At 35.1% G+C, this 24,533-nt stretch overlaps 3 protein-coding genes across 3 annotated transcripts; 2 read left to right on the forward strand and 1 right to left on the reverse strand.

Annotated features, from left to right (window-relative positions):
* The first annotated feature begins 859 nt into the window (after positions 1-859).
* Positions 860-3,330, forward strand: LOC108998700 (zinc finger protein WIP2-like). The gene is made up of 2 exons (XM_018975352.2): positions 860-1,494; positions 2,706-3,330. Exons 1-2 carry the CDS (start codon positions 934-936, stop codon positions 3,144-3,146), a joined length of 1,002 nt encoding a protein of 333 aa, XP_018830897.1. The 5' UTR covers positions 860-933; the 3' UTR covers positions 3,147-3,330.
* A 7,809-nt stretch (positions 3,331-11,139) lies between these two features.
* On the reverse strand, positions 11,140-21,078 carry LOC108998701 (zinc transporter ZTP29-like). The gene is made up of 12 exons (XM_018975353.2): positions 20,722-21,078; positions 18,719-18,777; positions 18,377-18,469; positions 18,185-18,274; positions 17,987-18,068; positions 16,334-16,389; positions 15,529-15,585; positions 13,783-13,823; positions 12,787-12,854; positions 12,485-12,541; positions 12,278-12,395; positions 11,140-11,444 (listed from the first exon to the last, which is right to left on the reverse strand). Exons 1-12 carry the CDS (start codon positions 20,783-20,785, stop codon positions 11,399-11,401), a joined length of 831 nt encoding a protein of 276 aa, XP_018830898.1. The 5' UTR covers positions 20,786-21,078; the 3' UTR covers positions 11,140-11,398.
* Positions 21,079-22,248: 1,170 nt separating this feature from the next.
* LOC108998702 (cytochrome c-type biogenesis protein CcmE homolog, mitochondrial) lies at positions 22,249-23,483 on the forward strand. The gene has a single exon (XM_018975354.2). It carries the CDS (start codon positions 22,468-22,470, stop codon positions 23,200-23,202), a length of 735 nt encoding a protein of 244 aa, XP_018830899.1. The 5' UTR covers positions 22,249-22,467; the 3' UTR covers positions 23,203-23,483.
* The last annotated feature ends 1,050 nt before the right edge of the window (positions 23,484-24,533 follow it).

Genomic DNA, 24,533 nt, shown 5'->3' on the forward strand with positions numbered 1-24,533 from the left:
GATTGGAACTAGTTGTTTCCGAACGAGGTGATCAAAATCACTAGGGGAAAAGTTAAACTACAAAGGAATGCTGCCTAGCTTGTACGTACGGTTAACTAGTCTTATACGAAGTAAAAATGCTCTCTCTCTCTCTCTCTCTCGCATGCCAATGGGATTACTAATACGATTTTGGGGGACAACCTCCAATCCAACTTACAACTTTGTCTTTGGCCTTTTTGCTCATTCTTTGAATTGAACTCCATTAATCCTTGGGTGGTCGAGGTAACTTTCTTTTTCAAAAAGAAAAAAAAAAAAATTCCGTTATTTTCACAGTGTCCCATAAAAATAGCTTGTTCTTTCAAGTCCCAAGATCTGATATATATTATTCTCTCCCCTTCCCCGGTTACAGTACTTTCCACGATTCTCTCTCTCCTTTCTTTATACATAGGCTAATCTGAATTAAGAGATATACATAGGCTAATCTGAATTAAGAGATAAAATGAGATCTTTCTAAATAAAAAATATATTATTTTAATGTTATTTTTTTAATATTATTATTATTTAAAAATTTAAAAAAATTGAATTGAAATTTAAAAAATTGAATTGTTTATTATATTTTATGTAAAAATTTAAAAAATTTATAATAATAAGATAAGACAAGATAAAATAATTTTCTAATCCAAACTTCCATTGTTTAGTCATATAGACCTCACAAGTGATTTCTTGTCCCTCCTTTATACTCAATTCGGTTCACTTTATCAAACTTGATTTTGTAATTTTTCGTCTTCTTCTTGTTTTTTTTCCAACCCGTTACCCTTACAAACAGTTCTTTTGATTTGGTTATTTTGTTTCATCTCTACCTTAAAAACTTTTCGTCACCTGTCTATCTGATCTCTCTCTCTCTCTCTCTAACCCATCTACCTGAACTCTTCTCTGCTGATCACACCTCTCATCATGACCGATCCCTCTTCCAATTACTTCAACGGATGGTTCAACCTCAATTCTCTCCAACACTTCTCATCCTCCGCATCTTCCAATCCATCTCTTTATTATTCATATGATTATTTCTCAAACAGCATCAACACGACCTCTTTCACTAACCCTGGATCCTCTCCTCCTTCCCCTCCTCTCAAAGAAGCTCTTCCCCTCCTCAGTTTAAGCCCCACTAGATATGAAGAACAAGAATCTTCCTGCAGAGCCATGGAAGTGGACAAGAATATCAAGGAGAAAAAAGAAAGCTTGCTCTCTAGTACATCTGCTCAGGATCATGAAGACACTGTCGCATTGGCTCTTCATTTAGGGCTTCCAAGTCCTACTTCTGGTGATTTGATCACAAGGTTCTCCTCCACAGAGATCTCTGATAAAGATGAAGTCACTCTTGCTTCTGGGTATCCCTCAAACAGGCTCAACAAGGGACAGTATTGGATTCCTACCCCTGCTCACATTCTGATCGGTCCAACACAGTTCTCATGCCCCCTTTGCTTCAAGACGTTTAACAGATACAACAACATGCAGGTTTGTAACTTTAATTATCTGAATCCTCATCGTTCAAAAAAGAGAACCTAAAAGGAAAATGAGTCCATTTCCCTTTTTATTTGATCTCAAGTAAAAGAGAAAACCCATCTTACCCGGAAGGATTAAAGAGGAAAAAAACAAACACATGCAAAACCCATTCCTGTCTTTGCTTGGACACTTCTTTGATTTCAACCTTTTACTTTTATTTTGAGCGGACTGATGGAGTAAATGGGTCCTTAGGGTTTCCTTCCCTTTATTGCTGCTTTATATTCCCTTACTGCTGCTTGATATATGTCTATACGTACACACACATGCCACACACGTGCGTGTACAAACACCTGGCTAATTTGAAGGTTCATATTTTTTTCTCCTCCTCTTCGATCTACAGTTTCGTCCATCTCACTCTCCTTTCATCTTTTTGTATGATTATGTATGGTTTTAATCAACCTGGCCTGGTCCAACCGAGAATAAGATCAGTCCCTCTTTATGTGATTGCACTACACAACCTTATGCCTTTTGCACTTAGAAGTTTGCGCATTACACGTAGGCAGGCGTAAAAAACCGAAGATATATATCCCAGTTCTTCCGGGGCTCAGATGATCATGACCTCAGCAAAGTCCAAGAACAAAATCTCAATCAGAATACACAATCTGAAGAGCAAAATTAGTACATGGAAACCCCAAACATAGGATTGCTTCATCTGTAAAGAAATAAAAGCTAGCATTTCTTTCTCTAATCATGCGCCATTTTTGTTCGTTTTGATCTTTTATTGCAGACAATTTGAAAAGTAAGATACCTGTTCGAAAGTACTATGTAAAACGGGTTCTTAATATGAGAATATGAAACAGAAACCATCCAAATTCGGCACGCATTCAGATAAAAAAAACAACTGTCAAACCCTTTGACCCATGAATGCTATTGAAACAGAATATTCCCTATCTTTAGTATAAGTCCTGATTTGACTCGGGGGAAAAACACTGGAATCTCGATCCTATTTGATTCAGTGGGATAGTTTCACTCTTTTATTTTTTATTTTTAAATTCTGATGATTTTATAAGCAAAATGATTTTACAACCTAATTAAACAAGGAAACTATGATCTCCATCTACCCCTTCACTATTCCAGACGCGAGTGACATATTATCAATATATAACCCTAAGACATTTTTCTTCTCTCACCTAATTGACTGACGTTGCTGCTTATGTATGTAGATGCATATGTGGGGGCATGGATCTCAATACAGAAAAGGCCCGGAGTCTCTAAGGGGCACACAACCAACAGCTATGCTTAGGCTTCCTTGCTATTGCTGTGCACCAGGGTGCAGGAACAACATTGACCACCCAAGATCAAAGCCACTAAAAGACTTCAGGACGCTCCAAACCCATTACAAGAGAAAGCATGGGATCAAGCCTTTCATGTGTAGAAAATGTGGCAAGGCCTTTGCTGTAAGAGGTGATTGGAGAACCCATGAAAAGAATTGTGGGAAACTTTGGTATTGCACTTGTGGATCTGATTTCAAACACAAAAGATCTCTCAAAGATCATATCAAGGCATTTGGACATGGCCATGCAGCTTATGGAATTGACTGTTTCGAAGAGGAAGATGAAGCAGCCTCAGAATTTGAGCTAGATAATAATGAATCCTCCCAGTGAGACAGATGGAATCAAATTAATGGATATCAAGCTCAATTGGTTTTTGATATTTCTAGGCTCTGATGCTTAACACCAGAACATATTATATGTCTGCATTATTCCGGGAGCCGTCTTTTTCCTTTATTCCATCTCTCATTATCACTCATTTTCTTTTTCATTAAGTTTACTTATATTCCTAGAATTTGCTTGCTTGGTGTTGCAGACTCCTTATAAATGTTAGCTAGGCCAAGATCGTACAAGCATTTTGACTCTCTCTCTCTCTCTCTTCCAAATTCAAGTTTAGGTTAATAGCTAGCTTACCCCCCAAGAAAATGAATGAATAGTAATGCTGGCTTAAACTCATCAAATATTCGAATTTAGCAGCTGTTCCATATATATATATATATATACGTATATATGTATGTATGTATCTATGTATGTATATTGTGTTGCCTTATTAAGTTATAATATAAACATAATTAACTACTTGTACAGTCATGGTTCATACTTGATTAAAGTACGAGATATATAAAGTATGGAGTCAGATATGTCGAAACTTAGGATGTCTGCTCTTATACTATTTTAATCACCACCTCTCTCATAAGCTTATAAACAACTAATTATAATTTAACACATTACATTTGATAAATTTACTGTAATTACTAATGTGGTCCTGATCCATATATATATAAAAGGTTGAAAATTTGAAGTATGAAGTACTTGGGTTTAGTTGATGATCAGTTAAATTCTTTTAAGGAACCTTTCTTTCACACGTACAATAAGAACAGTATATAACAATATCAAAAGGAGCCAATATTTTCTACTTTTAGAGGGGGATCATGGTAATTAATGCGAGCGAGGCTGCAGTTTATAACCCCGGCCCTATCAACATTAATCTTAAAGTTTTGTCCTTCGATTATTCCTCTTGTAAAGTCTACACCAGTTATAAATAGGAGGTACCGGATGCTGATCAAGCATATTACGTTTAATATTATTGTATATATCATATCTGGTCCTTATTATAATTAATTATGCAGTTATCGCCATGCTTGCAGTAGTACTGGCTTTTTTTTTTTCTTTTTCCTAAGCAAGCTTGCATATATTATAAATAAATTACTACAAGTTTGGGATGGATGTTTTCCACTATCAAGAAAGGTATATAATAAATAATAAGGTTGGTTGATATCTATTGCACCATAAAGTGTGCACATTGATTAGTAGATCGATGAATTTTGACAAAATTCTAAAGCCTATGAAGCTGGATAGAGATGTGCATGACTTCAATGATGGGTTCAATGTGCCCTTGAGTAGAGGTTTCTCTATTGTTTATGGCTTCTATTACCGGCTGCGAACCTCCTTCTAAGATTGCCATTTCTTGTTATCTTTAGGAGCCAATTTTCGTGGCTAGGAGAACTATTACTGGCTTTCCAACATGATGTACGTAATTGTATCAGCTTTAATTTCGAGTGCATTTGATGATACATTTTCCCTTTAATTTAGTGGTGGAAACATTAATTGTAGCTATGTTCATGAATTTTGATGGACAGAACATATACTATATGAGTAATGTTAGAGAGAAGTTATTATAGCAGTGTATATTTTATACTTAGCTGCTTTTAGTTGATTGTTCCCAACATTTACTTAAAGAGATATGTAATCTAGATAATATCATATCATATATATAAAATAGATACTCTTAATAATAACTTCTATCTATATTTATTTCTAGAGAAATGATACTTGCAGTCGTGAGCGTGCAGTCGCCGTGCAGTCGTTTTGAAAAAAGTGAATAAATAAGGGACCCACCTGAAAAGAAATTAATTTTTTAATAGTGGACCTCATTCTTTTTCAAAGCGACTGCACGGTATTTGCACATTCTACGACTGTATGTAGCATTACTCTTATTTCTATTATATATATTGATCAGGTTCAATTATTAAAAAAATTAAATCAAATGATTAGCTCCAGGAGAGAGAGAGAAAGAGGCAGAGTAAACAAGCCCCATATTTTGTATTATTTTCGTACTACAAAGGTTGGAAGGGATAGAATAATGGATCTCTATGGCAGTTATGTGAGTTGAGAGAGAGATATAGAGTTTACAGAGAACAGTCAAAGGGTTCCTTGAAATGTCATTTCAAACCATGACACAACCAGAGCATGTACTGTAGCTTCCGTACTGTGTCACAGATGAACCCAACCAACAGAAGTAGGGCTCTACATTTGATGTCTGATCCGGCCCTTCGGTCTCTTTCTCTCTCTGTGTGTCTTCCACTCGGTGATGAGGTAAGTGTGGCAGTCTTTTGACAGTTATTGGGGTTTCATTACACGTTTAGATTTAACAGAACAGTGAAAACTGGTGATGAAAACGAGCATTAATTTTATTATTATGCTTTTCTTTTCTTGTATTGATCATCTTTCTTGCCCAGTGTTCTGTCACGCAGCCCTAATGACCAGTAATGTCTCCCCTAATATCTCTCTTCCAAGCATTGAGGTTGAAAATAAAAGATTAGAATATAGATCTTTTGAAATTCGAGCTCAAACTTTGAGGTTGAAAATAAAAGAGAGAAAAATACAGTAATTGTTTGTTTTGGAAATTTTTTTTTATTTTTTTTTATTTTATTTTATTTAATTATTATAATTTTTTTAAATTTTTATATAAAATAAAATAAACAATTCAATCTTTTTAAATCTCAAAATAAAAATAATATTAAAAAATATATTCTAATAATATTTTATTCAATTTTCAACTTTTATCTCAACTCAACTTATCTCATTTATGAAAATAAACGATATATCTCATATTTATAATTATCTAAGTAAATCTTATCGGAGAATATTAAATATTTAATAAATATGATAAGATTCACTGTATATTATATCTTTCCTATTTTAATCCTAAAGTTCAAACAATATATAACTTTAAGATATTAAATCTGTATTATATATTATATCCTAATCCAGCTTAATATTTGAAACTTTCATGACTTTTATTTCTTGAGAAATAATATTGCTGTTTTCTGCTATGGGATGATTATTGACCCAACTAGCTAGGACCATTTAATAGTGAATACCTTCTCTGAAAGCACATTAATCCAACGGTTAGGATTCTGAGTATATATGCTAGTGTATCAACCCACCCTCTTGGAGAGCCTTGTTTGTGAGTAATTTCTCAGGAACAACATGTACACTCACTTAGTTGTATTGGAAAGTTCATATCATGATCTCAAATTACTTCACTATTATTCACAAACAACTCACTATTAATTACAGATTATTCAATATTATTTATAAATTATTTCACTAATATTCACAGATGATATGAGAAATTCTTAATATCAAAATGCACCTTAAAGTTCTAATATTTGGATCGCTCAAAGACAAAATGATATATAACGTACTGTGATTTTCCTCATGATCATGAGGGGCTTTCCATATCTACAAAACATGCGTACTGTGCATGCTTGGGAGATCAGTATATATATTCCCACAAGGCCATGCAATATTTAGTTTCAAAAATCATGCATGCGTGGGTGTTTTGTGATAATTTAACATTGTATTAATTTCGATTAGTATTTGTATGTGGGGGTACCACTGCTGCTATATATATACACGTCTCTTAATTTACAGTAGTCTGTATTAGTGCCCAATTAAATGTGCTAGATCTTGTTGCCTGTCGATCTGTTTGTTTGTAGGTTTTGATGAGCAATATCCTCATTGCATTATGTAAATGTAAAATTATAATTTGTATAATATTCCATGATTTTGCATTTGGCTATTTCATTCAAAACCTATTCCCACATTGGATTATTTATTTATTAGTCAAAATAATAATAAAATATTATTAATTTAATAATATTTTTCTATTTTTTTTTTAATATTTTACAATTCTACCAATTATATGTTAATTAATAATCAAATTATAATTAACATATGATTGGTAGAGACAAACGTTAAAAATCCTAACAAAATAAGATAGAGACAAATTGTAAAAATCTTAATTATAATTAACATATAATTTTTAGATATAAACGGTAAAAATCCTAATTAATAAGTAAAAGATGCATGAGGGAGCTTAGGTAGCCTTTTGAAAGGAAATTGGAGAAAAAGAAGATAGAGGTGAACATTGTTGTGGTTTTAAAAAATTGGTTTTAGAAAAGTATTCCCTAAAACAACGTACGTAATTTCTGAAAACTCAAAAATAATTTTACACTAATTATTTTGTTTCCCAGGCAATCAAAGTGCGAAGAGAGAGAGAGAGTGTGTTTATATGGGAAGAAATGATTTTTTAATGCTTTTGGTTTAGCTACAGTAAATACTAAATATGACCCAACGACTTATTTTACTGTAACTAAAAGCCATTTTTGTTTACATGCATTTACATATTCAATACAACAAATTTTTATGCTCTATAAGCCAAACTTTTCACTTTATTTACATTTACATAATCTAATGAGAGTGCTCATGTTAATGCTGTCTCTGCGATGTTTATTGTTGCTATCATGTGCTTTGCTTAGTTTGCCATGTTGGTTTTCACTAGTGTATAAGTAGTAGTACTATAACTGACATTTTATTTTATTTGTTGGCTCACGAAGTAATTTGAAATACATGCACCACATCAAATCATAATTATGATAAAATCAAAAGTGAAGAAACAATTTAAATTAGATCATCATAACATAAATATTAATAAATCCACAAATAATCATGTGATGATATATATATATATAGTTCAACTTATAAAAAATGCGTATTAAAACTTTTATCCATCTATTTCTTAAATGATAGTTGCAGTCGTAAGTATGGAAGCATCATGTAATTACTTTGAAAAAGATGAATAAATACGGGATTCATATAAAATAATAATAATTTTTTAATAGTGGACCTTACTCTTTTTCAAAGTGATTGTATGTCGCTTGCGTACTCTACGACTGTATATAGTATTATTTATTTCTTTAAGACCATACTTTAATGATCCTTGCAAGAACAGTACACGAGTACGTACTAGTACTGTCTTGGCTCATGGGAAGAAATTAAAAAAAAAAACAAAGAAAAAAGAGTAAACTCTCTTTTTAGACAACTAGTTCATGTATATATATATATACCATATGGGAACTACTTTGGAGCGGCCGGTCTGTTATTGACCTATTAACAGTCTCCAATTAAATTTTTGACATATTATTTATTTCACATTAAGTCAATAGAGTGCATCATACCAGATTATTCATCCCTCACGTTCCATGTTTTTAGTCCTTTCGTCTTCTCCTGCCACTGCGCCAAGCATCTCCGTCGCCCATCATCCCCGCTGTCGCCCATCTCTGTCGTCCATCTCCCCCATCTCCGTCGATCATCTCCATCTCCTCTCCCAAAAATCAACCCACAATCACAGTGAAACCCATCTCTGCTTGGTTGCCAAGAAAACTCAGGAAGAAAAGAACAGAAAAATCAAAATCACGCACATTTCAGTGGTGCCCTTATTGCTTCCAACATTTCCTAGCAACCAAACAAAACTGAAGCCAACACAAACCGATTCGAACTCCAACAGGAAAAAAACAAAATTAACTTATGATTTCCAAAATACAAGTCACGGGCTAGAAAACAAAATACGAGCCAAAATCAATGATCATTAAAACCTGAAGAATATGGCCAATGGTCGTACACGAAAAAAATCCTAAAATGGAGAGGGCCATGGTCTAGGTTCCGTGGGAGAGAATGGAGAAAGGTTGTGTTCCTCGTGCGACGACAGAGATAGGGGGCTTGAGTTCCTCGTGCAATGACAAAGAGAGGGGCGGTCGTCGTGGCAGAGAATGGAGAGGGGACTCGAGTTCCTCGTGCGACGACGGAGTCAGGGCGATCGTCGTGGCGGAGACGGTGGTCGTCGTGGCGGAGACGGTTCTGTGGTAGATAATTGAATCGATTTTGGGCTTGAGTCCGTGGGGAGAGAATGGAGAGAGGGAAATCGTGCGTAATACCATGGGGTTGGGGCATATGGTAGTGTTGGTGAGTTGTCTACGTGGAATTCACCTATTGGAGGACTATTGATGGGGGAAAATAATTCTACCGGTGTTAAGATTAACTCATACCATATATACACTGTAAAATTAGATAGCTTGAATCGGCCTTGGATTTTCTCCCAATCTATTTTGGAATTAAAATTACTCCAATTGTCCACATAGATTATTACAAAGCTACTTGACTTAATGCATGTTAGAATGTAAAAAATATAAAATAATTACGACATCAAACCACGATAATTTGTACAATCATTTTTTTGTAATTTTTTATACACTTACATTTCTTATCTGAATTAATCAAATAAAACTCTGAAGAGTAATGCTAGGCTGCTGTCCAACAGTGACCGTCGGGTGTGCCGCCTAGGCAAAACTCATACTTTTTATTTTTTAACATCTTTAAATAATTTTAAGAAATAAAAAAATATTAATATACTAATATTCACTTCTTTAATCAGTAAGTAAAAAAAATTAAATACATGAGCGGTTAAAATGAAGAGACAAAATAAGATGACAAAGTAGCATTATTTTACTCTGAAAGGCCATGCATTTTTAAATAAAGTTTTGGACAATATTAAGGAGCAATTCCAAATTAACCACCTAAGTTGTGAACTCGATAAGTCCATGACTCCATATGATTAGGGTTTTTTTTTTTTTTGAGGGAATTAGACGTTGTCCCTCTCCCAATAAAGCATTTGGGAAAAAAATTAAAAAGAGAAAGGAGAAAACTTGGCTTTATTTTTTTATTTTTTCCTCTTTTTTTTTTCACTCCTTTAGTTGTTGAATCACTTTTTCCTCTCTGTTATTTTTTTTTTCTGCTTTGGATGTAGGTGTCTTTTTTCTTTTTTTCCTCTCCCCTCATCAATATCCCATTCTCTCTCATTCAACTTTTAAGAATCCAATCAAAATCTCACTTTTTCTATATGAAGGATGGGACTAGACAGCTTTAAACCCATGAATCTCTTTGATGAGATTTTTGTCCCAGCTCCTATTACTTTGCTCGGAGATTTTGTATTGCCCTGAAATTATAAATACTTCAATTGATGGAAATCAGGAAGACACTATTAATGAGGTAGAAACGTTCATATAATTGACAATCCACCAAACTATAAATTTATAGACGCATTTCTCTGAAACCCAGAAAATGGCTCAAAAAGTTATAATCCATGCTGTAGTAATTTTCTTTCTTTTCACTTTTGGTTTTCCCCACTTTCCTTTTTGGTTTACCTGTCTCAATCCGTCCTTGCTAGTTGGCATAAAGAACAATCTGGAGCCCCTTGAAGTGTGAAATTGCTAAGGGGGTGGGTAATTAGAAAATAGACTGGGGAATATGCAAATGAATGTACTTGCTCTAGCTAGCACATCTAAAGAACAGTGTTTTCTTCCATTGTGGTCCCGGAGACCGATTGATCTTGCTAGTTTTTTAGCATGCATGTTTGGATGTCTGATAGTTGGATTTTTCATTGGGAATCCTGCAATTCTTATCGCATTGTGTGGATGTAACGTTATCCATCAATTAGTGTTTTAGAAAACAAGAATAGATTTTAATGATTGATGGATAATGCCACGTCTATGCATGCAATGGGAAGAGGATGCAGTATATATTATTTTCCATTACACAAATTACTGATTTAAGATATTGTGGGATTCACAATGAAATCCATGAGTCCTATCAGTTGCCTAAACCTGCAATCCCTTTTAGAACAACAGGCAATAGAAGTCACTGTCATGATGGCAAATAAACTCATGGCAATGCTGGCCTGTTCTTAATAAAATCACCAAGAATGAAAGCTACAGGCTTACCTCTACCTCCAAATTGAGCTTATTTATTTGTTTTTATGTGCCAACCAAATTGTCCACTGGGGAATACTTTGGGTGACAAATAATTTATTCTTCAATCCAGGGGAAACGAGAAAGTAAGGCACCAAAATAAGCCTACAAATGATCTGAGATTGTGTACACATGCACACAAGCATGAACGATGGATGATGACAGAAGATATGAAAAGAAAAGAATTTTCATAGAATCTTCATTTTTTTCCCCAATCCAATAATGCAATAACAGTGAAGTACATGTCTGCTATATTAATGATGGATCAGTACATGGACAGGGCTACCTTCTCTCTACCTGCTGGCGAAGATGAAAGTAAGCCAACCTTTAGTACAAGTCTTCAATGCCAGTTGACAAAAGCAGGCACTATTTGAAAACCCATCATGACAGTTCAGGAATGTACAGCACTGGGAATAACAATTGGCTGATCCATGACTACAGGCTCATCTCCTCGGGTAAGCTCATTTCAAGAAAATATAGGCTGCAAAGATGCAGAGAGATATGTATAAGATAGATAAAACAAGGGCAAAGGAGCTAGATGAAAACTAATCGATGCTCCTTAATGTTTGATTTCATAGTTATGCCACCACTTCTAGAATGGCAGATGGCAAGAGCTAACTTAAAGAGAATTGCACACAAACAACATATAAAGAGCTGTGTTTTTCTTTAGTCCCGTGGAAGAAAACCCCAGAGCAAAAGCTAACGGTAGAACATTCCCAAGACAATTCAAGGTAGTATGTTGGTAATTTATTTTTCTCTATTCTTTTTTATCCCGTTCTTATTTTGGTGATGGGGTAGGATTATGCCAATGATAATCACCAAGTGCCATCCGGACAAGACAGCCGAGACATTTTCCCACTGTTGATGATACTTTTTCCACTTAACAGGTAAGTACAACTACTAATTTCCATCACAAAGTACATCCTAACAGACATGTATATGAACTTTATGCTAGTGGTAGTCACTCACCTCCAATCAAATAGAGCACATTAGATGTGGAATCACCATTTTCATGTTACACACGTAGTATACAGGATAGGTCTAATTTCTTATTAGTGGCATGATTTCACTTCAGTGAGCAAAATTTCCTATTCTAGAGCTGCCACTAGAATTCTCTCTCTCTCTGTCTCTCTCTCTTCATTTTCTAGTAAAACAAAATACTTTAGCTATTTTCATTTGATTCATGAAGAAAGGCTTCCAATTGTCTTCTGAAATGGAATTTCTACTCCATTAATTCTATTAATGTTGAAATAAAAATTTGAGCTGATGAAGAAAATGTGTATTTAATAATATAATTAATATTCTAACAACTACCTCGCAGACATGAAAGCCATTCCAAAAAACACAGCCTTGACAGCTTGCTTCTGCCCCGCATAATCAAACGCCAGTGGCAGCATTTCATGCAGGGTTAGAAAAGCCATCACACCTCCAACTGAAAACAAAGAAACAAATAATCATTAAGAGTATCAACTATATGTTTTTTATCAGCTGGGATGACGAGGAAATGATCATATTGCTAACCTGATCCAAGCAAGCCTTCAAGAATTTCAGGACTCAAGCTGCTTGGGAATAGATAGGCTACAAATAAAACATCCTAAAGTTTAGTTTTCAAGGTCAAATAAACAAATAAAAAAAATGTATTAAACAATTTTGCAAATGAGCAACGCACACTGTATCTGGCTCAACACCGAGGTTTAAACCTCGCAAACATCACATCTATTAGTTAAAATAAGGCTTTCACTCAAATTTCTGTTTTCAATTCTTTCAGAAGCATAAAGAAATGCCTTCTTTGGCTTTTATACAATAGAAAGCAGTTGACATACCTACAACTATAACACCCAGGGGCTCAGCAAAACCAGAAAGTGTAGCCAATTTGAATGCTTGCCATTTGCTGCGAGTTGTAGAAGAAACAACCATTTTATGATTTGACCACAAAGGCAATTTCTATTACTTTACTATAGCTTCATAAATTATTCTTCAATACGCACCAAAAGAATTTAAAAGAAAAATTGGGACATTGTTAAATCTAGAAACTGTAATGTCCATGGTGTGATCAAGAGAAAATTCTCATCACATACTACAAATCCGATTTCTACAACCAAAAAGATCCCGTTGCATGGAGCCATATTGAAGCCCTGGATTTATTAGCATGCTTTAGGTGGCATCTCAGAAGTTTTTATTTTACTTTGAAAAGCGAAAAACAATGAACTTGTGTTCAGAAGGGGTTACAAATTTCAGAGGCACTTTTTCTTTCTTAATGGAGAGAGAATATAAACAGCAGCAAGTTCTGCCCTTGAAGGCTTACCACTTGTGAAGGACATACTTTCCCTCCAAAGTGCTAGCACACGCAACCATTGGTACCACAAACAATACTGCAAATACTGACATTCCAATGAAGTCACTACTAAAAGGTTCACAACCATAGAGATAATCTCCTCCAACACCACCAACAGCCTACACTTCACAACCAGACTTTATAATAACAGCCGACTATGTGATCACCTCTTGACAACTAATAATTCTTTAACCACATGAAACCAATTTTCACACCATGCTTCCAGTTCCAGCTATGCAATGATCTCCACCTCTAACACTATCCAACTGCTGTTACCCTCAGTGCCACTCTTTTAAACACTTTTCATATTTCTGATAAAGTATAAATATTTGCATATGGGATGACCAACCATGATTTAGTTTATGCATTGCAACATAGGCAAAAAAATAAATATTCAAAAAGAAAAAAGAAAATATATGGCATTCCTGACAAGTTATAAATAGTTTCAAAAAGCTGAACTATAGGTGCCTTCAAAGATTCTCACCTCTGTGTTGCAAAATAAATAGGAAGTGCAACAGCAACACCCTGTAAAGCCAAAAAAGGGCAAAATGAAATGTATCGGACATAAATGGTAATTATTTGATGAGAATACAGGTTCGGTTTCCAAAACCAAGGGAAAATGCTAATCAATTTTATTGATTTTAGCTTAATATCATGTGTTATCAAATAGTTACTATTGTTATTGTAAATTATTACTACTGTTAGCTGCCTGAGACGCTATCAGTCAGAGCTAAAAAATTGAAGCAAGTTGTTAATTTTGTGATTTCCGAAATCTTGATCACACAATGAAGTTTTGAATTGCCAGAGATGGGGGGAAGATATGACAACATTGGCCGGGGGATTGAACCTTGCAAGTGACATTCCAATAACTCTACTAAGCTCAGTACCATGATACTACTTTTCATTGACCAATCTAATTACCATTCTAATTCAATATCATAACCGAGAGCACTAACAGACCACACCAATCATAAATGCTTTCTGATAGAGGTTTTTAGGAAGTAAACAATCTAAAAACAGCCCTTTCATGGACCAATCAAATTACAATTATAGTCCATAACATAATTGAAGTTTCATCGAGATACTCAAATAGAGGGAATTTAAGAATGATTGAGAACAGTTTACACCTACAGTCCAGAAGAATGTTTCCTAGACAGTAATGAAGAACCTTTAGAAAAAAACTGGTACAATCAAACACATCAAATATAAGCAACTGAGATAGACAATTAGATCGATGTACAGGATCACCACATTCTTAACTTCGTTTGGCTCTTTTTAAAGTTGTTCATATTATAATATTCTTCCAAAATCTAGTTTTGTGTATCTAGATATAAGTTAAAAATTGTTTCAGTACCTCATATGGGTATCGGAAAAATATTTCTCTTAAACAGAATAGAATCACTGAACTTTTTATATAAGCCCTATTTTTCCTATCCAAAAATAAATGCCAAAGCCATATATGCATGCGCTTAGACTTTTTGATGTTGCAGGCCCCTAAAAGATTACAGAAGGATCTCTATTTTGCCTTGCTCTACTCAGTAATGTTAAAGGAAACTTTTAGCCGATGGACAACCTCATGAAAAAGCTTCTTCTTCTTTTCACTAAACCTTATCTCATGGAGTTTCTTTGATTAGTTTACATAGTCTGATTAATTAGTTTCACCAATTTTAATAATCATGTCGATGTTCACAACATTTCCTTGCAAAAGTTCTCCAGAACCCCTAATATACAGAAGCCCAATTTTAGCCTAAAAATACATACCCTATTTCAAGTTACAACCTAATTTCTGAAGCCTAGCTATAAGCACTGTATCTCACCCATGGACCCAAACAGTAAACCTTTCTTCTCCACTAAAATAAACTTACTACATCGATGAAAGAAGCCAAACGCATTTTAGATTTTTTGAGGTAACCCTTTGCAAGTAATACTTGACATCTTACTGCAGAAAGTTAATTCTAGTACATGCATGAAAAGGTATGTGAATAAAGCTATTCTAAGAGAATTGCATGCCAAATTGGCTGCTTATGAAACCAGAATATAGGCTCAATCAGCTCTTATTCATCTGGTGGGAAGTAAAGGACCGATCCCTTAAGTTATCAATATAACAATCCAGAATTTGTGAGCAGTTCGAAGTTAGAAATTCCTGTTATTCATGGCAAGTGCAAGCATCCGAAAGAAATAATATCACTTTATGCAATATAAATAAGCTAAAGAAACAGAGAATACACACCTCTGGAATGTTGTGTAGAGCAATGGCCAAGGCCAAGTTGACACCAACACGAAGACCCTACCAAAGAAGCATGGCCATGTTCATAAAAAGTAGATTCTGTGAAACTATGCAGTATTAATTCAACGAAATTTGGGAGCACACATTCAAACTCTTAGCATACTCGCAGATCAGGTTATATATGCATCCAATCAATTCAAACTATTTTCGAACCACAAATGAGCATAGTCTCTATAGTTGCCCAAATTCAACTAGTCTGAACTATCAAAAGATTGAAAATCAGGAACAAATGGAAAGATCACAGAAGATTTGATTAGTTTCATTTTTTAGTTCGAGGCTTATTGGCTCAAAGAAAGGCCACAATGTCTAAAAATGTAAAGCAAGGATGTCAAAAAAAAAAATACAGCAACCAACTTGATGGTAGTTCTTAAATCAACCACCTGCCTGCTTGGTCATGCAGAATAAAACACAACACAATACTTCCTAAACAGCTGCTGTACAATAAGTTAATCCATTTGTAATTGACTTAATTATTTTGCCTTCAACATGTTAACAAAAAGGATGAATACATAAGTCTCCCCAGCCTCCGCACCTCTGCTGCTGTGCATGTGCAATAGCATAGAGGGAAAATCGGATTCATATACTTCAACATGAAATGCATAAGCACAATGATAAGTGAAAGAACATTCTTTCGCAAAAATAATTTACATGGAATTTCTGATTTGAGTCAAAGAAGTACATTCATAATGAACTCATAAAATTTATCTCAACACTCCCACAATAGTTTAAAAGAAATTGCTGGCAATACCTTCATTGACCCAAGGAACACTGCCATTCCTTCAGGAAAATTGTGCAAGCTTATGCCTGCAACTTGTAGGACACAAATTTCTCGTTATACACGACCAAAACAAGCATTTCGTTTAAATAGAAATATGGAGTAAATCATAAAGATTGAAGTTTGCAATTTCTCAGTGCCTTGAATTATGAGTTTCTTGGTCTGCAAAGTATCCAAGTCATAAATGTTTATTCATCATCAGGATTAGTTTTGGCAGCCAGATCTGTCTACTAGTTTATTGGAGTAGCTACTCAGACTAAGTACTTAGTCTGCCAAGCATCCAAGTCACGAATTCTTAAAACTTCCAAATACGATAATATAAATTCACAAAATCATTTATTCAAGAGCGCTATATTTAAATTTGTAATGACCAACATACCTTGGGATACTTTGCTCAGAAAATTATAAATGCTGATAATTTTATTGGATAACATCTCTATAAAGAACATTTGCTACCCTATATGTGCACATTATGGTAAATATCATTTAAACACAACACACAAAGTGTTGGGTTATGGAGCCTGGCTTTGTGAGCTGAGAAGCGCCAGGCAGATTATTCGCTCAACTATTGCTCGAGCAAAGCTCAGACAGATTGTTTGTTTGAGGTGCGCACGACAGTGGACTCGAGCAAATCACAACCACCCTAGTGCCCTCTCAAGGTGTGCTCGATGGTTGGCTCGAGTCAATGTTGGACAAACTGTTTGCTTGTGGCGCACTCGACACTCTGCTCGAGCAAATAACCACGTTTTGCCAGATTAGGGTTTTTGACGTTGTTTCCTATAAATATGTAACATTTATGTTCAATATGTACGAGATTGAACAGAGAGAGGAACAGAAATGACGTGTAGTAGGGGTGCTACTAGCATGATGCGGGGTGGACGGGGGTGCAGTAAGGGGGTACGGACCCCCGCTGCCCACCCCTAGCGTGTAGAGGATTCTTGTGAGAGAGTTGAAATTGTGAGTAGAGGGAAGCTCTTGTAACTCACTGTGTGATTGTAATCTCCTCTAGAATAGAATTCCTTGCAGCTCTGTAGACGTAGGCACGTTGCCGAACCACGTTAAATTCTGTATGTCGTGTGTGTGCTTGATTCTTGTGTTTCTGCAGTTATTTCATTGTCTATCTCGTTATCAATGTTTGTGGGTGTGGTATTATTATCCATAACAGAAAGTGGCACTCGATGCATCATCCAAGTTAATGGTCTAGTCATGGAATACCACCCAGCCACAATATGGCTCAGGTCTCATTCCAGGCTGGTGTGTACCTTCTAATTCTTAAAAATAATAAAAAATAATCTTAAGGATATTACAATGGGATTTGGCATATTAGCCCAAAAAACATGCCATACCTTATTTCTCAAAGAAATAAAATAAAATTTCCAAAAAATAGAAAATTTCCATTATCAGAACACCCAAAAAAAAAATAATAATAATAATACTTTTGAAAGATTGAGCACCATAAATTCAAGCCTTTAAACCTATGCGTCCTATGTCTTTATTCATAGCCATATCGCTTAAAGAGGGAATAAATCAATTGACTACAATTTCCAATTTAACCAAACATATACAATCAATTTTGGAATGATTCACTGTAATCCATGAGCAACTTAACCATGTCAATGAGGTTACCTATAGCTGTAACAACCCCACTGTATAAGAGTTGGCGGCGATGCTTTTTCTCAATGTCCTTGCCACCTTCATCTCCAGATTTCTATGCTCAGGTGAACAAATTTCAACGATTTTAATTTATTGATCCATGATAGAAATATTCCATCATATAGTACATTGATAAAAGAAATACAAAGTAGAAAACTAAATCATTCGTACCTTTTTAGTTTTCCCATCTGAAACAGAAGCAGGTGTCGGCTCTGGGATAAATTTGGCAATAACAGCAAAGAATATGACACCTGCAAAAAACTGCCTTGCCAAAAGCTTAGAATTTAATTAAAATAATGGAAATGAATAAACCATGTAATCAAACTTGATTCATATGAAAGTTCATTGGATTATATAGTTTACCCAAAGATTGCCTTTCAAGAAGCCAATAGAATTCATAGCATTGTGAGCCAAATCCAGGAATGATATGCTCAGCATCAGACCTGCAGCAAATCCCTGCAAGGAAGAGATAATCGTACTACACAAAATATCTATCTCCCATTGGGAAAGTCAATCTGTGATCAAACCAAAGATAATTGTTCCACAATTCTATGATAATCTGGAAAATATCTATATATATAAACTTTATCTAGAAGACGAAATGACAGTAATTAAGGAAATGACTAATGAGGGATATCAAATGGCCCAGGCAAGCTATCCAGAGTTTAGGATTAAGAAATGAAGAGGCTCATTACTTATAATTACCTGTAAAAGCCCAAGCACCTTCAAATTGGGAGCCTGATTAACAATCACAAACAGTGCTCCTGTTCAACATTCCAGAACTTAAAATTAGACTAGGAAACAAAAGCAAATGTGTAACTACTTATATCCATCACCAAGGCCATGAAGTAACCAGAAAAAAGGACCAGATCCGCTGTAAATCAGAAAGTTTTGAATAAAGATGCTTCTAACATGAGCAGGAATGATGTATGATGTTTGAGCTTGCTAGAGTTGGATAAGTCAAGGAAGAAACCTATATTACTACTAAAACTTGTATGACTCCGATATACACACAGACCATGAGTGTGAAAACTTCTCAAAATGCGTTTATGAAATCCAGGAAACCTTTATGTAGAATGCATAACGAAAGACTAAACAAATGTTTGCATTAGAACACCTTATTCTACAACACTAAGATGCCCTTGAGCAGAAGGGCATGTCGATTATGAAAGGTAAGACTATAAATTGAAATCATGTATTATCCCACAATGCATTAGCAAATCAGGTTGGAGATAATATCAAATCAAGAAATATAAATATAAAAGAAATTGAAACAAAGAAGAGAGAAGAAGGAGAATGAGGGAGAGGGACTTTGAAGGCTTCATCTTTCTTATTCTCAAGTGTGTTTGAGTGCAAAGCATTAGTCTCAATTTATAGGGAAATTACATGGAAATGAAATAAGGTAAATATCTTAATCATTATGAAAATAAAATAAAGATAATATCAAAGAGAAATTCTATTCTAAGGCGTCTACACCACACCTCATTCACATGTCATAATTTGATTTGTAAGTTTTAAATTTTAAAATTTATCTTCCAAATCAAATTATGTCACGTGGATGCTATGTGGTGTAAAGGACTTCAAATAGAATTATTCAATATCAAACTCAAGGTTGAAAACTTTGAAATCTTGAGTTTGAAATTTAAGTGTAGCCTTCATATTTGTTGATTGATTGCCAATGAAATGATAAAAGTGGCGTTAGTGATGAAGTGGCTGACAGTTGGAACATCAAATCTGGATCTATGGCCAAGAATAGGTTGATAATGTGCCAAAGTCAACAAAGGGCTAACAATAGGTTGAAAGATTGAGCTGACAATGGACTACATATGGCCTTGGTCAACTATAGGACCAAAATTTATAAAAAAAAAAAAGTCAAAAATTGATCTGAGACTTCAAACAATACTCACAATAGACCAAAACCCAAAAAATAAAAAAAAGGCTCATAACTAATAAAGATACTCCAAATGCGTGAATTTGAGATGAAACATAGTTAAACTGCGATCAAGATTTTGTGAGAGGTAAAGCTAACAAAAGAACTTTAAAATAAATATCCATTGTATTGAGTTTGGCATTAACCAAGGGTTCTAATACCATGATAGAAAATAAAAAAGAAATTGAAATAAAGAGGAGGGGAAGAAACTTTGAAGGCTACATCTTTGTTATTCTGAATTGTGATTGAATATAAAGCATTGGTCCTATTTATATGAAAATTATATGGAGATAAAATAAAATAAATATCTTAATCATTATGAAAATCAAATCAAAGTGGTTTGATGTTTATGAAAATCAATTGGAGATAATATCAAATAAAATTCTAACAAATCATAGGAAGACATAATTTCCCGCCAAAACATATGGACTTGGATAAGCATCCAACTACTAAACTCCACTCAGCAAGGTCTTGGTCGCAAAGAAGAGCATTAATCACAGATAAGTAATAAAGTAAATGAGCCTAAAATTCAAATTTCAGAATTTACAAGCCAATTTAAAACAACCCATCAACCAATTCCTTCAATATAGTACATGTATACAATTTTAAATCCCAGAAAAGAGTAAAACAAAGAAAGCAAATTCCGTAGTTAACCGTACCCAAGAGCACAATTGAATAATCAAATGAAGTAAACCAACAAACCATAGAATTAAATCCGAGAAATGTTCCTTCAATGGGATAAAAGATTTGAATTTGAAACTCTGGAGGCTTCACTAACCTACAGAATTACTCAGTCCACCAACAAGTGAGAGTGCAAGGGCCACCAAGAGCTGGGAATCCATAGCGGGTTTTTTCTTGTACACAAGAAGTTAAATTCAGTAACCTCAAAAATAGAAAGCGAAATAGCGGGAACAGTCGGGGCTTTGATTCGGTGAGATAGAGAATGAGAGTTGGTCGGTGGGCACTCCATCGACATGAAAGCTATTTAAAAGGCCGTGGGAGAAAGATTTGGGATCTCTACCGAAGAAGAAAGAGATGGTTTGCTCGGGTGGTCCAAGAAACGTTTAAGAAAAATGATCTTTTATGAGCTAGAATGGTGGAGTGGAGTCTCCATTTTCTTCTGCAAGAGGCTATACCAAACTTTGCATGGTTATTCCCCGTTCGTATGACTTTATTGGGAGTTGGCGGTTAGAAACATTGGGACTGTGAGAGGGATCGACCCGAGCCCAGACAACAGAGGCCCATATGAGCGGTGCTACTCACCGGGTAAAATTAAAATACATAATATTTTTAATTCAAGAACCCCAACTAGAGAACCCAGAGCCACCCCACCCTTCCAGTACTCAAGGAAGCGACAAGACTTGGACTGCACAATCTCTTCCTTGAAAATAGATCCTTTAGATATCATCACATTAAAAAAATAATAATAATGGTGTATTTGTCTTTTCAAATTAAAAAAAGAAAATTAAAATAAATAGTAATATAAAATTTGAAAAATATTAAATATATTTAAAAAAATTTACTTCTTTACATTTCTTTTATTAATATATTTAAAATCATGAAATTTAAAATTTAAAATTTAAAAGAAAATTAATAAAATAAATTTTATAAGTAAAATTATAAGTACATGTAATACAATTCATAAAATTTTAATCCTTATACTTTCTCATCTGATAAGTGATTCAATAATAAAAAGATTTTAAAAAAATAAATTCATAAATTTATATGTTTTCATTTAATATATTTTATAATAAAAATAATTTTATAATTTAATAAATAAATATAAATTTATGAATTTATTGACTAAAACATTTCTCTTGCCACGTTTTTAGTCAAATCGAAGTTTATTCCCTTTACTTTCCGCGAGAATAGTCAAATAAAAAATTCCGAATATTCTTATCTGAAAAGTCAAAAAAAAAAAAGAAGCATAATATGCCCTGCCTAATTGGTTTTTATTATTGTTAGGTGGGAAATGTTATTTATATTTTATAATTCTATATCATATATTAATCTGTAATTTTTTTTTATTTAAATATATATAGGTTTATTATCTTATATCATATTATTATTATTTATTTAAATATATATAATTAAACATCGATATGTATTTAAATAAATAATAATAATAAATCATATATGGTGTAGAGAATTTTTCATTTTCCTCTGAAACGTACCTTTAAAAATAGAAAAATTCTAAACATAAGCCTCAATTCAATATGAAATATGAAGATAAAAAAATAAAATCACATATTTTTAAGTGGTTGTGCAGGATGTGAGACTTCTGTGTAGCACAACTCTTAAAAATATTCTTTCGCTTTTGGCTGCTGGGGAACGGGTTTCCCAGTTCTGTTTCTCTCCCGAGCCTTGACTCTCCTTTCCCCCACCAGTTTTTTTGTTTCCTCCGCTTGGCCGCCTCAACTCTCTTTCTCCCACAAAACCCTTAGCATAAACCCCTATCATCTCCCTTCTTCTCACAAATTTTTATATCACTTTCCGGAGGTAGTTTCCCGAAAAATCCCCCCCAATGGCCGCACGTTTCTCCCTCCGCCTCAGATCCCACCTCCTCCGAACCACCGCCAGCTCCACCACCCTTTTCATGTCCCCCATCAAACCCCCACCGTCCTTTTCCTCCAACGATCTTTCCCTCTCCAGCCTACGCTTCCTCTCTACCGCCACCCGGCGCCACCCGACCCGTCCCAAGACCGTGGATATCGGTGCCCGGGCCCGGCAGCTACAGACCCGTCGCCTCTGGACCTACGCCCTCACCTTCAGCTGCGTCGCTGGCTTCGTCGTCATCGTCCTCAACAACTTCCAAGACCAGCTCGTCTTCTACGTCACTCCCACTGACGCGCTCCAGAAGTACGCCGAGAACCCTTCGAAGACCAAGTTTCGACTGGGCGGCTTGGTCCTCGAGGGAAGCGTAGTACATCCTGCCTCGTCAGCCGAGATGGAGTTCGTGATCACGGACTTGATCACTGACATTCTGGTCAAGTACCAGGGCTCACTCCCGGACCTGTTCCGAGAGGGCCATTCCGTGGTGGTGGAAGGGTTCGTGAAGCCATTCACGGAGGAGACTAAGAAGGAGGTCTCGGCGAAGAGCGTTTCCGGGAAGGCGAGGGGCGGCGATTGCTATTTCTCCGCTACGGAGGTGTTGGCCAAGCATGACGAGAAGTATATGCCCCAAGAGGTCGCGTCACAGATCGAGAAGAACAGGAAGAAGATCGCGGAGGCGGACCAGAAGGGATTGAAAGCATCGTAGTACGAGTAATGGGTATGATTCAGATTTCTATTTTTGTTTAATGATATTCAGCATTTTTGGGTTGGATATATAGGAATCAGGATATAGTTCGAAAAGGGGGCGATGGGTAATTGGATAGCTGATATATTGTTCGGCTAATTTATGTCTGAGGGACTACTCTTTTTTTTTTTTTTTATAAGAGATAGATATTATTGATATGAATGAAGTAGGCATGGCTGAGGGACTACTCACATGTGTTGAGAGATGGTTTTGGTTATTAATTAAGGCTTTTGAGATTTCAATACTTCATTTGTTGTAGTGCTAAAAACTCATTGGCGATCGTTACAGCGTTTTGTCTTCAATGGAATAATGAATAATCTTTGATATGATGTAATAAATTTTCTGTCCGCAATACCTGGATGACATTGTTGTCTGATTTTGCTTTTGGGATATCTCAGATGATTCTGATTATGTTGGCAAAACTTCATTTGTTGTAATGCCCTTTTTTTTTTTTTTTTTACTAGTACTTCATTTGTTGTAATGCCTTTTTTTTAGAAGTACTTCATTTGTTGTAATGCCTTTTCTTTAGAAGTACTTCATTTGTTGTAATGCTAAAAACTCATTGGTGATCAGTACAGCGTTTTGTCTTCAACTGGATGATGAATAAACTTTGATATGAAGGTGTAAATTTTCTGTCCACAATAACTGGATAACATTGTTGTGTGATTTTGCTTTTGGGAAATCTCTGAGATGCTTCTGATGATGTTGGAAAAGTTGTAGTTAATGGGATTAAAATGCACCAAGCCTTACCAGCTAAATGGCTGGCCTGTTAGCATTTGTCTAAGTTAGACATTCAAAGGTAGCCGCACAACTCTGTTTAACTTTAGTGAGTAATCCCTTACAAGAGCTTTCCATAGTTGTAGTTCCACGAGTATGTTCTAAGATTTGCTAGAGGATATGACAGAAATGGATTGCAGGATTGCTGGCACAAAAATGTAGATGAGGATATGCTTGTGTGGCCATATGAACGTAATGGATTTTATCAGATAACTGAACACTTGTAGTTCCCGAGTATGTGTTCTAATCTTTGCTAGAAGTGACAACTGATTGAAAAATGTAAATGTGGACCTCTATCTTGTACTTTTGTTGGCCTTGTTCGGTCTTTCAGATCATCAAATAGAATCCTTGATATGTGTCTGATAATTTGAAGTGTTGGGACATCTGTACATGCTCGTCCAACTGTTCAAATGCTTCTCGAATGCCCCAGATTCTACTCAATATGATTTATGACAATCATTCAGTGAATGTTCTGCATGCTCTTAAACCACCACAGGTTGGTTTTGATTACTTGT

This window comes from Juglans regia, chromosome 14, assembly GCF_001411555.2.
Source record: "Juglans regia cultivar Chandler chromosome 14, Walnut 2.0, whole genome shotgun sequence".
Taxonomy (NCBI): Eukaryota; Viridiplantae; Streptophyta; class Magnoliopsida; order Fagales; family Juglandaceae; genus Juglans; species Juglans regia.